Below are 17660 nucleotides of genomic sequence, written 5' to 3'. Positions count from 1 at the left end.
CCTTTTCTTCTAGCGCGTGGTTTCTTATAACTTTTAATATCATGGATTTGAGGATGGTAAAAAAACAATCAGAATTAATATTATTTTAAAGTATTTTTGTAGAAGCGAAAAGCGTTTGAGTGTGTAATTTATATTCAGAGAAATAAATAAGTAAAATAAAAAGATATAATTAAAAAAAAATATGATCTCATTAAAATTTGAAAAGAAAAAAAACTCAATAACAAAATTTTTATTGTAAATATCTTGAGCCGTGTTTGTTTTCAGGCGAAGCGTCTGCTTTCTAGCCGAGATATGTATTTATGATATGTTTAAAGCACGGCTGATTCACTGTCAAGTTATTCTTTGGCCTCTTGCTAAGCTAAAAAATTATATTCCACACTCGTTCAAATATAGAGGCTTAGATCTCAAAACATTAAATACATCTGTCCCCTTCACAGGCCCCACCACCATATATATATATATATATATATATAAACACTTTAAGAATAATATTTATAAATATTTCTTTATTTATTTCCATTCTCAGACAAACTTTTTTATAACAATAAATATATAAAACAAGTGTTTGCTTCAATAGTGATATTCAAATGTAAAGTGAAGAGCAAACAATCCCGATGCATTATGCCCATCAATGTCAGCCTGCCTTTTCCATGATGTACACTTAATCCACGTCATCGTTCACCATCTGAGCTTTTCCGTGAAATACTGCAACGAAATTATTTAAATATATAAGATTAACGCTACCAGCAAAGTTAAGAAATTTAGAAAACTAGCCCGAGAAGGAAAAAAACTCACCTTCTTGATCAGAGATTGATAGTATGGCTTGACTTCATCAACATCGACAAGAACTTTGCTCTTGCTGTAAAGGTCATATTTGCTGCAAATCATTCGCAACGTCCGAGAATTAAGTTAAGATTATGGTGAATCAATGAGAAATGAGAATCAATGCAAAGCGGTGAATCAAATGAAGCACATATACTTGAATATGTTGAGCCACTTCAAATCCTCCTCATCTTCCTTGTTCATCAGATGCTTATATGCTCCTGCCTTGTGTAAAGCTACATCGCGCAAGAAATCCTTACGTTAATTAATGGATTCATGGTCAGATCAGTATTAATTCACGACTGGTTGCATGAAACATAAACAGGGAAGGGAGATCATAGCACTTACGATAGAGGGAGTGATATCGGATAATGAACAATGCAGCGTGTGGTAAAGTGGTTCCATTTTCCTTGGCCACCTAATGTTTAAAGATTAGTAATTAGAAGAGAGATCAGGATTTAACGAAGGCAGCCGCCATTGTTATGGTGCTTGAAAACGTCTCATGATACTTAAGGTTTTGTAGGGGTTTGAGAGGGAAAAACAAATACCAAGTACATGTAGTCGTCATGCCCCCATGAGATCACCACATTGTCCAGCCCGCAGCCTTCCTCGTATATTCCATTCTTTGTGCTGTACGCAGGATTCTTGAAATCAGGGTTGTCCGTGAAATACTGCACCGAGAAATAAAAAAGGTGAGCAGTGTCTAACTGGATTAATGTTTACAGCTACAATTACTATATGCGCTAAGATTATTTCCGGAAATGTTGAGGAGCAGAAATACCTTGTGATGAACGTTGGATTCGTCGAATGCACAGCCAAGAGGGAATGTATCTCCTGAAACATAAAACTTGAATTGAGCATTCAAGGAAGTGTAAATTAAAAAACAAAACCGGTTGTTCATGTATATGGCCAAAACACGTTGCTCACCAACAACAGCCCATTGAGGAAGCTGTCCAAACTGTGGAAGAAGAAGAACCTTTCCAAGATCTGAGACCACACCAAGAAAGAATGATTAAAGATCTAAAACCACTTCGATTAGCACAGAGCAGGGATTTTGGGAAGGGTATATATATATACCGTGGATAAGAGCAGTCAAGTGCAACCAATCCTCATTGGGATAGTCTTTCCTGATGGCTTCAGCTGATTGCAGCAAGTGTTGAATTTGAGGTTCATCCAGGTCCGGATCGCTATCATCTACTACATCATTCAGGAGCTCACAGCATTCCCAGATGCTCATAACAGCCTTGTCAAGCTTCCCATACTCTTCTCGCATCTTCATCACCTGGATCAATTAATTCATTTGCATGACGTCAAATCCAAACCTCGTATGCTATACCTTTTACCACTAGTACGCCATGTTTTTTAAAATCTCCTTACATAATCGTATGATTGGTTAATGTGCTGTTGTCGGTAGAATTCCTCCACGGTCTTTTGCCTTTCATTCTCTGCATTATAATCCCTGCAGCATATTTGTCGTCACCATTAATTGCATACCTAATTAAGAGAGAGAGAGAGAGAGAGAACTTCATTTCTTTTAACAAGATTGAGAAAAATAGGAGAAACCTGAAGGAGTTGCCAAATGAATTGATCTCTGGCGCATCGAATGCTTCAGCTTTATTTGGAACCACAAACCCACCATCTAATACCAACTCCTTGGCATCATAATCGTCTATATGGCCCTCTGCTTGTAATCACACCACAATAATATAAATAAAAATACTTCTGAAACACTTTTATATTCATGCAACCCAACAATAAATTCAAGGAAAAGAAGAAGAAGAAGAAGAAGCAAGAATTGTTTGGTACCGCTTAGCTGAGGTTGGGGAATGAGGATAGTCATGTTGCCGGCGAATGATTAGCAAAGAACCAGAAAGAAGAAGGGAAGAGCAGAGAATAGAAGGAAGAAGGATGCCTGAACTCAAGGGATTGGAATTGAATGTGACACAGGTGATTGCTGCTGGAGGGGCTTTTATAGCAGCACCAAGTGTCCTTGCCTGAGAATTGGAAGATTTGGAGTCCTCAATTGAAAATCTACCTAACTCAGTCTTCTTAAAATCCGAGAGAAGCGGTCCAAGATAGTTCAAGCCTATCACAAAATGAATTCCACATCCCCTTCGTGCGCGTGTATTTTAACAATAACAACATCACCATGGCTTTATCAAATATATTTGTTATTAATGAGGTATTTGTAGTGATTTCTTTCTATTGTTTTGTCATTGTCTATTGTTTTGCTATAGTCTTTTATCACAACTAGAATGTTGCATAGCACTCTTAAAAAATATTTTATCGGTATTAATTAAATACTAATTTTATTAGAAAATTTATTAATATAATAATTTAATATGAGTTTTTTTTTTCTGTAATAGTAATATAAAATTACCTTATATGGTAACATAGCAAGCATAAGTTAGTTGAATTCAATTTGATGTATCAAAATGGTTATGTATTCTTGTTTGATATGAGTAAGGTATATTGGTTTATATTAGTGACTTTTTTAATTATTTTTGTTTTTATTAATGTGGGTATTTGGATTCACTTGCAAGTATCTCGACTAATTCTACGAGCTCTAAAGTTAATGACCATGTAAGTTTTCAGTACTCCTGATATTTGTAAGACTCGAACTGATGATTTTAAAGAGCAAAGCTTAAAATCTAATCAGTTGAGATACACTTCATCAGGGTTCTTTTCTATTTGTTCATGTAACTGATCAATGACCTATATTTTTTTCATCCCTCTAATTATCAAGTTTATATCTAATAATAAATCGCATGAATCTTCTTGACTTTTTTATTTTTCCTCTAATCTTCGTATATTGTTTTTAATTTTGTAAACAAAGAAACATACATGACTAGCTAACAACATAACATGATTCTTCAACAATCCATCAGTTTTTTAATGGAAAACGCAGCATTTTTACTACCACAAAAGAAAATAGCTAATTAAGACTTGTGTTCTGAGCTGTAAATATCTCTTTTGATAAATCTTCTGAATTTGGCCGTGCATGCCTCCATGTTTCCTCTCAAACTTTGCTTATTTGCATGCAAGGATAAGAGTTTGTAGTAAATACAGCGAGGGCTCGAAACCTAAAACTATATAATAATAGGGGCAATTTGGTGGCTACTCCCTGAGTCAGCTTTGCGTGGATATCATATCTTATTTCGCTATACACAGCTCGGTTTCAGGGTCCACTGACGCAGCATCTAGTCATGCCACAACGAGAGCTCTTTGACTTTAAAAAATACCCCGGTTTTTTTTATAATGATGTTGCTTGAGATCAACGGCTGACCTGCGAGCAACCCGGATCGAACCACCCCTCGACGCGCAGTAGAGGAGTGGGAGGAAGGAGCAGACGGTCCAGATTGGGCCACGTCATCAAGCCATTTGCTTGTTATGTAACGCAGCAGTAACTTTTTATTGGAATTGTCTCGTTGGCTGGAATACGCAAGTTGCTAACCGAGGGAAGCCAGCCCGGCAGATATATGTTAAAATATAGCAGTTGGATTTATTCTTGTGTTTTAAAAATATTAAAAAATATATTTTTTTGTATTTTTATAATATTTTAATATATTGATGTCAAAATTAATTTTTTAAAATTAAATAAATTTTATTTTAATATATTTTTAAATAAAAAATACTTTAAAATATAATTATTATCGCATTCTAAAAAAAAACACATAGGAAGTGATATCCACATTTTGCTTCCACTATTTATCATTTATAGCATATGAAGCACCGAATTTATTAGGAAGGACAGAAGGACATGTGCATTTGCGTCAACACGTTTTTTTTTTTTTTTTTTTTTTTCCAGTGTTCAAATCATAATAATAAATTCGAAATCGGTACAGCTTGCATGCCACCATACTGACTTTAATTCTTGAAAGTAGCCAATTAAAGGGCAAAAGGCCTTAAAAGTCAAAATCACAATTCACAAGCATGGATGATGATTGCATGCAATTGATGAGCATTATTCCCATAGGTCTGCGCACACTGCACAAAGTACCAGCACCCGCAAGCATCCAGTTGTGAAGAAGATGTAACAAATAAAAAATTAAAGCAAGAATGTAGTAGATAATTTTCTTTTTGTTGGTGGACCGTGGCCAATCAATCTCGCGGTAAGCAGAGCTAGCATTAAAATTGGTTTGTTTATTTTTGTGTTTTTAAATATTTTTTTATTTTAAATTAATATTTTTTAATTATTTTGATGTACTGATTTCAAAAATAATTTTTTAAAAAATAAATAAAAAATAATTTTAATATATTAAAAAAATATATTTTAAAAAAATAATCATTACCATAATTCTAAACATTATTTTAATAAAACAGTTTGATAAATGTTATAAGCAAAGCACCTATTAGTGCTGGTCACTATGCATGGCGTATGGTTCACTTTCCAATAGAGAATCTCGTCGAGCATTCTGCATTAACATCGTAAAAAGGTAAAAGTAACTTAATTAATTTGAATTTTAATTTATTTTTTAATTATTATACGTTAGCCATTTTAGAATTAGAAAAGATTTTTATAGTTATTAATTTTAAATTTTTCTCAAATCATTAAAGGTTTTTATAGTTATTAATTTTAAAATTCGTGAAATTAATTAAGATACATATAATAGTCCGAGTCCGAATATTCACATTATTAATAAAAAAATAAAAAAAAAAAGATATACAATTAAATTCGATTTTCGATTACATAGATGAAGGGACGGTCCATGCACAATATATACCCCTACCACATGATGTGAAGCGCATGTAGAGATATGAAGCCTCGTAGCCATGTAGATCCAGCTCGTAGAATATCTGCCGCCTATCCATTACTGAATGTTTGATACGCACACAAACGTCATGTCTTGAGTTCCATGCGTATTTGTGTTCGAGAATATACAATAATTCATTAGATTTTAATTAACCAGTGGTTTAATTTTTGAGATTGGAATGGGTTTTTAAGATAATATTGAATATTTAAAGACCAAATGAGGAATTCATATCTTATCACCCTATTTAAGTTAAACACAAGCTAATGAAATTTGTAAAAAAATAATATTGTAATTATTCAATCAACTTCACTTAATAATTTAAATTCTTAGGTTGATATTATTATTTTATAATATTTAGCAATTCCTATTGGAGTATTCAATCCAACCCAAATTAACTAAAGATCCATGTGGTTCAATGTAATAAAATTTTAATAGCTCATTTTTCTTTTATATTACCAAGTTACTTTAAAGCCTAACTATATAGACTTGCTTATATAAATAGAAACAATCCAAGAAAAATAAAATGAACAACCAATTTATAATTATATCAAATATGACATCACTTAAAAACTTTAATTAAAAATTTTATTATTGAATTTTTTTTCTTCAAGTAGTCTATATCTTTAAGAAGCTTAAAACTTCTTAAATAAATCTAAAAACCGACAAAAAAACTAAGAAATTTAAAAATACAGGAAAAACCGATAAAATTCCTAATCAAACTAGGAAATTGAAAAATAAAGATGAAAAATAACAAAACTAGCTCAAATAACACCATACAGGCCTAATTTGGAGGTCTCTCGAACTTCAGCTGGTTACAACAAGCTGACCCCCTATTAAACTAGTCTTGTAAAGTCTCCTGGCTAAATTTAAGCACCATCTAAGTTTAATTGAAAGTTATGGAAGCTTTTATTAAGCCAATCAATCTACATAACTCAGACTTTTTCTTGGGCTTAGCCCTATCCCATCAGTCCATAAATTTTCCTTCAAAGCTATCCACATAGTCCAGTTATGACATATCCATAACTAACTTAACATAACCATCTGCATCATCCTTTTGTGTTGAAAAGAACTCATTCTCGAGTTTTGGCCATCTAATTGATAATGCTATCATTATTGTTGACCATTAAAAACAGTGTTATTGCCCATTGTCCTTCATTATCTCAAACACATTAACATTAAACTGTTACAAAAATCAAATAAAATAGGTCAAGAATCAATTTTCAAAACCCTCTCAATCCTTACAGAACCATTTATAGTCACAAATGGCTTGTTCCACACCATACCCTTTTTGACATTATTTTGATCCTCCAGATGCTCCTTCTTTTCCTTCTTATAAATTAGGTTAAAAACAATAAATTATTATCCTTTCTTGGTTCAACCTTGACAACTTTCCTTTTTTTTTTTTAATGTGCTAACACCATGCGATTTCCTTTTATATTGAGGATGTACATGTTATGTTGCCTATCATGAATGATATTTATGTCATATTTCTATGCCTATTTGAGGATAAATGAGATGCATTCATATAAATCACATTACACCAAACACTATCAAAATATCTCTTGCCTATAGTAATCATAACAAGACAACTTTTATCCATGATTACTTTACTGTCTCAATCCAACCAATTTAGCTTATAGAGCCCGAGATGTTTTTCTATCTAGAGCAACAACTTCTCTGTTACCTAGTCTGACATCATGTTTTCATAGTTTTCGTTGTCAATCATCATCTTATATATCTTGTTCTTGACGTTATAAGCTGAATGAAAAAGGCTAATGTATAATCAATCCTTACCCGAATCACCCTAGAAGTAAGTAAGCTATTTTAAATGACTAAATTAGCATCATCATCACCTTGTTAAACCTTCTCATGACCGCTTGAATCATTATAAATAGGATCATCTATCTCCTTGTCAAGTTCTTTTAACAATAAACTTTTACTTTGATAACTCTTTAGCTTACAACACTTAGAAAATCGATGCCCTTACTCACCTTATCTGAACACACTAAAATTTAAAGCCAAATGTAGATATTTGACCTAAAGTCTTTTTAGCTGCTAATTTATAAATTTACAATTTTTATTTTCTAGTGCGCACCTCATAGTATTCTAGCTAGATCAAAAGCCATCTTTGTTAGTTGCCTAAGTGACCTATTATTTATTGGTAACTTGTTGCTTTATAATCAAAGCTCACTAATAGTTTTCTAAAACTATCCACAAAGACTTCAAACACATCATATCCTAAAACAATTCTTATAATTCGCTTAGATACATAAAAAACAACTTCTTTTTCATTTTTAACAAATCATTCCTAGTAACCAATTGTATAAATCATAAGCGTATTTATCAACAATCCTCCTATCTTCTCTCTATGTATGAAGTTGTTGATACAAAGTTTAAGTGTAGTCGAAAAAAAAAAAAGATTCTTCATCATCTTTCAATTACCAAGTTTCAGTATACTCCATCTTTCTCGATACCTCTGCAATTGCCCTAACCATACAAAAACTTACCCCTTTAATTTAATGGCGTTATCTTCATTCTTATTAGCTTTGGGACTTTTTTATACTAAAATAACCTATTTAATTCATTCAACCAATCAATAAACTCATTTGCATGCAAGGTTCTTGCAAACTCAAAAAGATTTATTTTAACTTAAATCTCGATGATACATATTCTAATTAAGAGATTGTCTCCTCCACTAGTGTTTCTAATATAAGTTTTAAAGATGGTTATAGATTTGTAATCACTCTCTCCATCATGTTCATCCATGTTCCTTACCCTTACTAACTAATGGGTCAATTTAGTCATTTATCTCTATATATCTTTTATCACTAGTTTATAAATGTCTATTTTTCAAGGAGAAAATTTCTCATCCCTTTTTATATAAGCATGTCTTATTTTATTATCTTTTCTAGGCATGGTTATTTAACAACAACTAAGCAATAGTAATCATTGGGCTCTGATATCAACTAATATAGATAACAACAACATAAGAAAGACAACAAAAACACTTGGATGCAATAATGTTTAAATTGGAACATTATTGATAAAGAAATAATAATTACACTAAAAAACTAGTCACTAAAATATTAAGTTAAACCATTAATGAGTTTCTTAATATTTAAGGGAATCTTGAAAAGTTGAAAGACATTGTACTTGATATTCAAATATAAATCAATCAATTATTGAATTGATAATAAATTAATTTGTTTAATTTATTTAATCTTATTTTATTTAGGATTGTGATTTATATTAAGGTCAATTTATTAAGGAACCTAATGAGTCACACATATAAGAATCATTGGTCAACAAATAAAATGAGATGATTAATTAAGTGTGACTTGATTGTAAATAAGTTTTAAAAATTAAGGACTAGAATATCATTTATATTGGGAATTATAATTATAGACCTAGAAAAAATCAAGGAGGGAATTGATTGAATAAATTTATAAAATTATCCTGAAATAATATATTATATTATTCAATAAGAAAATTGATATTTTTCTATTTATAAGGTTTCTATGTTTCCCTATAAATAGAATATCATATCTTTTATTTTATGAAAAATATAACAATAAATAGTACAGAACACCTGAAAAACAGAAAAGAAAAGAGGTAGCACTAAAAGGTATAACAGTCTTTTTCTCCTAAAAGGGTTTAAGAGATTTCTCACTGGTAATTTGAGTAGATTATCGTTAGGGGTCAAACACTTGGGTGACTTGTGGTTTGTAACAAACTAGCATTGAGCTCAAAGCATAATCTCAACTTTATAGTTAAATTTGTAAGAAGAAATAATCAGTGACACCGATAAAAATAAAACAAAAATAAGCATAAAGATTATTTTAGCAAATAACATATCAATTTTTCTAGTTATTATTATTTTAGCAAATAACATATCAATTTTGCTAGTTATTTTAATTTTAACAAATACAAAAAGCTAGTAGATTGCGAGCTTCAACATTAACCAAACACTTCCTTGAAAGCTTTTTATTTGAAAGTAAAATTAATATATTTTTTATTGCTCTTATAAACCCCAAAAATCAAATATCCCACATATCATATACAATGCATATAAAGATCATAGAGCCCTTTTGACATGTCAAGCAAGATTATGTAACTTCAACTAAATTTGTCAATTAAGAGTATTTTAATTGATTTGATTTTATAAATCACATAAATCTCATGCACATCACATCAACATAATAAGAAAACAAATCACAAGATTGATCAATGCAATTCACAAATTAAAACAAAATGATTAGGGGTTTAATTACCCAAAAAAAAAAATATAAGGACTTGGTTATAGAAAGAGATAAGGATTAAGGACCAAACAACACAAAAAGAAGTAAAAATCATTATGGATTATATAGTCTTAGTTTATTAAAGAAACCTAAAATCCTTTTTAAAAAAGTATCTCAACACATAAATCATTTAGTCTTGGTTTTTCATTATAGCATATGAGCAAGTTTATTATGTATTATAATAGTGAAATGATGATTTTAACCTTCACTCCAAAATCATTAAACCTTGTATGAAGGGTAGAATAATCTTTTTACAATGTTCAAAAAGTCATTGATGAATTAGATGGGGAAAGAAGGTCTTTACACATTTGTTTAGAATAGCTCTAGGGGTCTATAGTTTTTTTTTTTCTTTTTAAATTGTAAAATTACTAATCTAACCTTGGTTACAAGATAAAAAAAAAAGGAATAATTTTAAAAAATTAAATTACTTCATTGCCCTTTAAATTTTAAAACTTTATCCTTCAGTATAGGGGTACACTTTAGTCTTTTAAATTTAATTATTTTTTCATTCTCACGTTTCATTAGGGGTGTGAATAGCAGCCATAGGCTTTGGACAGCGCATGCGGCATCATCTGGTGGCCAAAAGCCTGCTATTGAGGAAGCGACCAAAGCGTCTCAATGACCCCTCCATGCTTAAATGGCTTGTGTCGTTTACTTGTTTATGGTTTAGTGTGTGTGGCTTTTTTTCCCTCTCTCATTGATTTTCATGTTAGTTTCCAAACTTTCAAAACAACCTTTCAATTTTATTTTCTTATTACTATTTTTTTTTTGGATGATTTATGAAATTAGAATTTTTTTCTCAATTCTACCCCCACGGTTTTTTCATATGTCAAATTTAGTCTTTATTATTTTAATTGTGATTTGTTTTATTTATGATGGTTTTTAATTTTATTTTTTTGCAATTTCATCCTTCTTGAGTTCTTTTGCCTATCAAATTTGATTCTTTTTTTGTTTTGCTATTTTTTTACATTGAAAATTTATATTTTTATGATTTCATTTTTCAATATTTATTTACTCGGGTATTTAGCTTCTTGGTTGGGCCGATTTTAAAGTTTAACAAGTTGCGAGTTTGAGAGATTAATCTGGGTTTGCAAGGTTCACCCAAGTTTTCTTGGGTTTTTCCTCTTTTTTTTCAGCGTATTGTTTTTGGTTTCATTGTCCAACATTCGTTTTCGCTTTCTATGGGATTTTTTAGTTGTTTTGAAAATAACATATTTTGCCTTTATTTTTTTCGGTCATTTTTAAATTTAGTTTTTTTAAAAGGAATTTTGTTTTTTAATTAAAATAAATTAATTGATTTCATCCTTAACACTAAATTGATCAAATGTTGAGCTTCTTATTTCAACTCCAATCTAGAATTTAATGGATTATAGGTTTGAGAGATTAGTTTGGGTTTAAGAGGTTCATCTGAGCTTGCTTTTTTATTTTATTTTTTAAGTTTTTTTTTTATTTCATCCTCCAATAATTTTTTTTTTTTATGAGATTTTTTAGTTGTTATGAAAATAACATGGGTACCTTGAGTTTATTTTTTAAACCTTTGTTGAATTTAGCTTTTTAAAAGGATTATTGTTTTTGAGTTAAATTAAATTAATTGATTAAATATAAGTATGAAATGTTCATTTCATAGTGTTTTGTTTGTTTTTGGGTCGTTTCTCTGATAGCATGCACTATCTCTTTTAATTATCTAAATTATAAATCTTTTAAATCTTTCTTACTTGTTTTAAAATATTGAAGTCGCAAGAAATTTTTTACACCTAGGCATAAAATCATATTTAATTAGATTAATTAATATTTTAAAAAAATTATTGGCTGGAATTTAATTAAAATTTTTTATTTTAAGGACCTAAACTGGAAAAAAATAACAAAAAAACTTTAAGGAATATAATTATTGCATTTGATTTTTAAAAGAAATATATAAATTGCGTCACTTGATAGTGTAATTTTCTGAAGAATGAGTTTCATTAAGGATAGAAAATATATAGATATATGTATGTATAGACACACACAATTATAAATTTTAAAAATAGTAATAGTTAGTTTTTTTGTTTTGTTTTTTTAAATTGGAAAAAGAAACCTCGGAAACTACAAATAATACTAAACCATCATTATACTTTTCAATTATTTTGCGTGCATTATTCTACTTTGAATTTGTGGAGGTCTATTTATTTGGCGTCACCTTTTACGACATTTTTTAATTGTTTTGGTACAATTATGTTCATTTTTCAAAGCAACTATCGTTTAGGATGATGTAACAAAATAATAATAATACTTGCTCTTCCGTGTGGATTTAGAATTAGCCGGTTTCTACCTTCTACTCCCAAAATGCAAAATTGACCGTTTTGTAATTCGCCTGCCGTGGCTAAATTGGAAAGCTCTTATCATCATTTAAAAAAAAAAAAAAAAAAACGTTGCTTTGATGAATTTGTTTTTGATTAATGTAGATATTCAGACCAACTTATATATACTTAATTAATTTTACAGGTTCTAAAATTAACAACTATGTAAGCTCTCTAATAGCTTTAAGGTTTGTGAGATTCGAACTGGTAACCTTTAGGTAGCAAATTTAGAGTCTGATTCAGTTGAGCTATACTCTTTATAATTTGCTTCAATGGTTTACATGCTCCGGTTAACGCTACATTCGATAAAATTTATTTTTAAAAGTATTTTTAAATTAATTTTTATATGAAAATAACATTAAATTGATTTTTTATATATATTTTTTTATAATTTTAATGTGCTAATATAAAAATAAAATAAAAATATAAAAATTATTTAGATAAATTTTTAATTAAAAAATACTTTTATAAAAATACTATGCACAGTGTTATCAAACAGGCATTAAATAGTTAATTTGTGGATAATTGTATTATTCATTTGCCAAAACTTTTTTAATTTTTAACAATCTACCGCATGAATTATCTTTTTTTTTTTTTTTTTTTTTTTTTTTATCGTCTACCAATTTTTTCAATTATCGTCAATTAAATGTGTCTTTAAAAAAATCACTTAATTTTTTTATGGAATTAATTGATCTATGCATATTATTATTTTTTTAAAATCTAAAAGTACTTGAAATTCCAAGAAAAAAACCCAAAAAACTTAATAAAACATTGAAGACTTGAAAAAAGACAAAATTAAGGATCCTAGAAAATGATAATGCAGATTCTATTCAGATTAGTCATATCATGAAAAAGTTTGAAGGAAGAAACTGAATTCCTAAGAAAATCTTATTTAATCTCGTACACATATGAATCTGCATCAAATAGCAACCCAATTCATTTCTTTTTTCTCCCTTTCTGTTCACTTTATCGTAAAAAATTAAAAAATATTTTATTAATAGTCATGAATTAGAATGTCAAAAAAAAAAAGAGAAAAAAAAAAAAAAATATAATAATATATATATATATATATATATATATATATATATATATTCACCTATCAACAAAAGATTCCTCACAGCCTAACACATGAATACAGAAAGGTCTCTTGTTCAACCAGCACGAGTACATCAAGACACCTAACCAACACTGACAGCTTATCAGGTAATAATACCTTCTCTTTCTCTTAGACTGTCTTTGTTGTTGAAGGTTGAAGGGAGGCATCATGGGGCGACAGAGCACCGTAGCTCCGCTCTTGGGCACTGATGTCTCATCAACAAATTATCATATGTATGGCAAGAAGAATTGGAGTCGCAAAGCTTTGTGCTTCTTTCTTGCCTCCGTAACCATTATTACAAGTACTAACCTCTCTCTCTCTCCCTCTCTCCCTCTCTATGTTTGGTTTTTTGTTCCTTCCATATATATATATATATATATATATGACAGTTGTTCAGAATTCCTTCCATGTTCTGTGGGGTTTCCAGGATCGTTGGAACCCACTCCGTCCAGTAATTTGTGCCAAGTCCAATCCTCCATCTAACAGCGTGTTTAATAAGATTAGCAGAGCCAAAACAAGATAGTTGTTCTGGGATTCACAGGATAAGTTATTATCCACGTTTAATTATAAAGAATCATTCATTTGGGAAAATATTGCAAGTGCTATGTTTTTGTTCTCACCATTTCCTCATCAGTTTCTGTCAAGATCTGTTAATTTTTATCTCATATTTTAATTATTTGTTGGAGCACGACTGTATGCCTTTCCTATAAGATGCAAAACGTTCAGATTATCATTTCTAGTGTTCATGAAAATGCTATAATTACCCAAGTTAATGCTACCTAAGCATACTGTTTGCACTACAGCTGTAGGCCTGCTAACTTTTGGAGCCCACTTCACTTGTTGGGTACTGAGAGGAGGAAAAAACTACAGTGAGAGGATTGAAATTAACAATGCTGAAATTGTCGAGTCAGAACAAGGTGTTGTTGCTGCTGATGATGCTCGGTGTTCTGAAATCGGTGCATCAATGCTTAGACAAGGTGGGCATGCTGTTGATGCTGCAGTGTCAACTGCTTTGTGCGTTGGTGTTGTCAATCCAGTGGGAAGTGGAATAGGAGGTGGAGCTTTCATGATTGTCAGGTCTTCATCCACTTCTAAAACTCAAGCTTATGACATGAGAGAAACTGCTCCCGGGGCAGCCTCACAGGTTCAAAGTCTTCTCTTTCACCTAAAATATCAGTACTTGCTAGCTTTTCTATATCACACTTTGTCCCAGTAAATCCGCTAGATCCTATCCATCAGGGAAAAAAAATAAAGAAAATCAACTAGAATTTTCTTCCATCTATTTTTTTTTATATTTTGTTTACCAGGATTGCACGTTCATTGCCCATTTTGAAGCTCTGCTTATTCATCTTTTATGGTGTATTTTTCCATGAATAGAATATGTATGCAAACAACTTGAATAACAAGTATTCAGGTGCCCTGTCCATGGGAGTTCCCGGTGAGATTGCTGGCCTCCATGAAGCTTGGCTGCAACATGGGCGTTTGAATTGGAGGACTCTATTCCAACCTGCCATAAAACTTGCCAGGGATGGTTTTGTTGTTGCTCCCTATCTTGCATCCTCCATTGCTAAATGTGCCGAAAAAATCATGAATGATCCTGGGTTGCAGCAAGTGTTTGCTCCGAATGGGAGGTTGTTACAAGCTGGTGATAAATGCTCTAATGTGGAGCTAGCCCAAAGCCTGGAAGCAGTCGCAGAACAAGGCCCACAAGCCTTTTATAATGGCACTGTCGGTGAGAAATTTGTGAAAGATGTCAGAGATGCTGGTGGGATTCTAACGATGGAAGATCTAAAGAATTACAGGGTGGATATAATGGATGCCTTAGCTGCTAACGTAGCGGGCTACACTATATATGGAATGCCACCACCTTCAAGTGGAACACTTGGAATGTCTCTGGTGGGTTATATTTTATCACTTATGAATGCATATTTGTGTCAATCAAGCATTTTGTTCTGTAAAATCAAGTGATCTTTTGGCTGTTCTGCTCTTGCTTTGAAGGACTGATGTCCAACAAAACTAGGGCTACTTAGCAAGCTGACTTCAGGATACGGATATTTCATTTTACTCTGACTACAATACTGTTCATGGTTGTGAAGCTTTTGAATTATGTGGATTGGATTTCTCTAAATTCTGATGCAAAACAGGTCTTAAACATCCTAAATAGTTATGGAAGTTCTAAAGCTGCAGTGGGAAATCTTGGTCTTCATCGCATGATTGAAGCGATGAAGCACATGTTTGCCGTTCGAATGAACTTGGGGGACCCTGCTTTTGTAAACACAGCCAAATATATGTCCCAAATGCTTTCCCAATCTTACGCAGATAAAATACAGAAAATGATAGTGGACAATACCACATTCCCTCCAGAATATTACATGAATATGGAAAGGTATGTCTACTTGCTACTGATTATAAATAAAGCTTTACTGGTATCATTGTCACTGTGTCATGATTCTAAAGATTCCAGACCTTAATTAGTAGGTGGAGTCAGCTTAGAGATCATGGAACCAGCCACTTTTGCGTTGTGGATGCAGAGCGAAATGCTGTATCAATGACAACAACAATAAATTATGGTTTTGGAGCTGGAGTTCTCTCGCCCTCTACTGGAATTTTGCTCAACAATGAGATGGGTGATTTCTCAGCACCCACAGAGATAACTCCTGACATGCTCCCTCCTGCTCCTGCAAATTTTATCGAACCCAACAAGAGACCTTTATCTTCCATGACTCCTATTATTGTCACCAAGGTTTGGCTTTATATATATCTATTACTCTCTATCAAGCTAGAAATTCGTGCAGCTCAACAGCAATAGTTTCGACCTCATTGGTCTTGAATCAGATGTATCGTCATCAATTTCATAAATCCTCTCTAACTTCGAGTAATCTCACTTTTGTAAACTCCACAGGACAATCAGCTAGCTGGGGTCATGGGTGGTAGTGGCGGACTTTTCATCATTCCAGCGGTGATACAAGTCTTTCTTAATCATTTTGTCTTGAGGATGGAACCTTTAACTGCAGTTGAGAGTCCAAGGGTCTATCACAAGGTAGGAAACTTGCTTCAACAGTCGATTCATGTTTATCTTCTCTCTGGGTAATATGATATGCCGTCTAATACTTGGACATTTGATGTGATCTGATTTTGAGCAGTTAATACCCAATACTGTGTTGTACGAAAACTGGACAGTAATAGATGGCAAGCACATAGAACTTGCAGGGGACAGAAAAGCTTTCTTGGAGGAAAGGGGTCATCAGTTGCTGGCTCAGGCAGGGGGAGCTATTGTCCAGCTTGTTGTTCAAACCCTCCAAAGCCCTATCGACGTGGCCAGCGAAAACTCGAGAGATTCTGTAAATGCCCAAATATTCCATGGAACACTCACAGCAGTGAGCGATCCAAGAAAAGATGGCAGGCCTGCAGCAATTTGATCTGTCAGTTTTTCTCTAATTGAAATTTCCTAGAGAAATGTAGCCAACTGGCAGGAAATACAGCCGTGAAACATTACAATTCTGTAGAAGATTAGGCAATTTATGCGTAACTCTAAAAAAAATGTATATTTTCTTAGCAAATTTGATGTTGGCTGATGATACTGCAACTTAAAAATCCTTCTTCACCTTGGGGAATTGGATGCCTCCAGAACAGAGCAAAGGACACTACAGTGCAGCCATTACACACAGAGAACTTGAGCTTAAGAGTTGAACTTGGTTAAGGTATGGAAACCAAATTGTGTTGAAGACAGCAGAGTATTTCACCGGCACAACAATAAAATCAACACAATGTTTTTCATGTATCAGGGGAAATGTCTGTGTTCAAGCTTACTTCACAATACACAACAGGATAAACTAAAATGCTAACTCATCAAGAATCCAAGAAAGAACGATAGCAGCTGACCAGTCATTTAAGGTGTTTTGTCCATCAGTTTAATTATCGGGCTCAGAATGTAGAGTTGTTTGTCTCATCAATGCAAACCATTCATGACAATCTCTTACAGCATGAAATGAGCTTTTTCTAAATGGAACAAGATTTCTAGCTCACATTGTAGATAAGAGAAACAAATTAAAACAAAGAGATAAGGTGAACTTCTATCTGAGGGTAACAAAGGAAAACCAAGAGACAACCTTGGCGACAGAGATGACAAGCCAAATATGAGTCCATCATCGATTCAACATGGGGTAAAAAGACATCATCCTTGGCATTAGAGGACTTGCCGCATTGCCAAGGTCCATGGTCTCAACTAAAAGTTGTATGAATTCAAAATTGCAAGCTCGTTCTGCAATAGCCAGAAACAAAGAACACTAAATGAAAGGAGACTTGCGTGAAGACAGTGGATTAAGTATAAATACCCCGCACGCAGGGTTTGTAA

General features: G+C 32.1%; 2 protein-coding genes across 4 annotated transcripts; one reads left to right on the top strand and one right to left on the bottom strand.

Annotated features, from left to right (window-relative positions):
• Window positions 1–486: 486 nt before the first annotated feature.
• Window positions 487–2811, bottom strand: LOC118054170 (inositol oxygenase 2). The gene is made up of 11 exons (XM_035065643.2): window positions 2629–2811; window positions 2386–2503; window positions 2200–2281; window positions 1900–2104; window positions 1750–1809; window positions 1604–1656; window positions 1371–1493; window positions 1171–1240; window positions 980–1058; window positions 796–877; window positions 487–705 (listed from the first exon to the last, which is right to left on the bottom strand). The coding sequence occupies exons 1-11, from the start codon at window positions 2660–2662 to the stop codon at window positions 679–681; spliced, it is 933 nt and encodes a 310-aa protein (XP_034921534.1). The 5' UTR covers window positions 2663–2811; the 3' UTR covers window positions 487–678.
• A 10509-nt stretch (window positions 2812–13320) lies between these two features.
• Window positions 13321–16866, top strand: LOC118054169 (glutathione hydrolase 3). 3 transcript variants are annotated; one of them, XM_035065642.2, is made up of 7 exons: window positions 13321–13607; window positions 14110–14450; window positions 14684–15202; window positions 15451–15692; window positions 15785–16049; window positions 16209–16346; window positions 16450–16866. In XM_035065642.2, the coding sequence occupies exons 1-7, from the start codon at window positions 13475–13477 to the stop codon at window positions 16723–16725; spliced, it is 1914 nt and encodes a 637-aa protein (XP_034921533.1). In that variant the 5' UTR covers window positions 13321–13474; the 3' UTR covers window positions 16726–16866. The 3 variants fall into 3 exon arrangements, with proteins under 3 accessions (XP_034921533.1, XP_034921532.1, XP_073262449.1); XM_035065641.2 differs by having other exon boundaries at window positions 15782–16049; XM_073406348.1 differs by lacking the exon at window positions 13321–13607 and having other exon boundaries at window positions 14312–14450; window positions 14721–15202; window positions 15782–16049.
• The last annotated feature ends 794 nt before the right edge of the window (window positions 16867–17660 follow it).

The sequence above is a fragment of the Populus alba genome, chromosome 18 (assembly GCF_005239225.2).
Source record: "Populus alba chromosome 18, ASM523922v2, whole genome shotgun sequence".
In the NCBI taxonomy this organism is placed as follows: domain Eukaryota; kingdom Viridiplantae; phylum Streptophyta; class Magnoliopsida; order Malpighiales; family Salicaceae; genus Populus; species Populus alba.
The sequence above is the reverse complement of the archived record's forward strand: the minus strand, read 5'-3'. Positions and strand labels throughout refer to the sequence as shown.

Bases quoted from the DNA above. Each gene is read 5' to 3' on its own strand.
- LOC118054169 (XM_035065641.2), top strand. From the start codon at position 13,475: ATGGGGCGACAGAGCACCGTAGCTCCGCTCTTGGGCACTGATGTCTCA. The intron at 13,608-14,109 runs GTACTAACCTCT...TTTGCACTACAG, and splicing joins CTCCGTAACCATTATTACAA to CTGTAGGCCTGCTAACTTTT. The intron at 16,050-16,208 runs GTTTGGCTTTAT...TAAACTCCACAG, and splicing joins CTCCTATTATTGTCACCAAG to GACAATCAGCTAGCTGGGGT.
- LOC118054170 (XM_035065643.2), bottom strand. From the start codon at position 2,662: ATGACTATCCTCATTCCCCAACCTCAGCTAAGCG. The intron at 1,494-1,603 runs GTATTTCTGCTC...TTCTCGGTGCAG, and splicing joins AATCCAACGTTCATCACAAG to TATTTCACGGACAACCCTGA. The intron at 1,241-1,370 runs GTATTTGTTTTT...TTTAAACATTAG, and splicing joins ATGACGACTACATGTACTTG to GTGGCCAAGGAAAATGGAAC.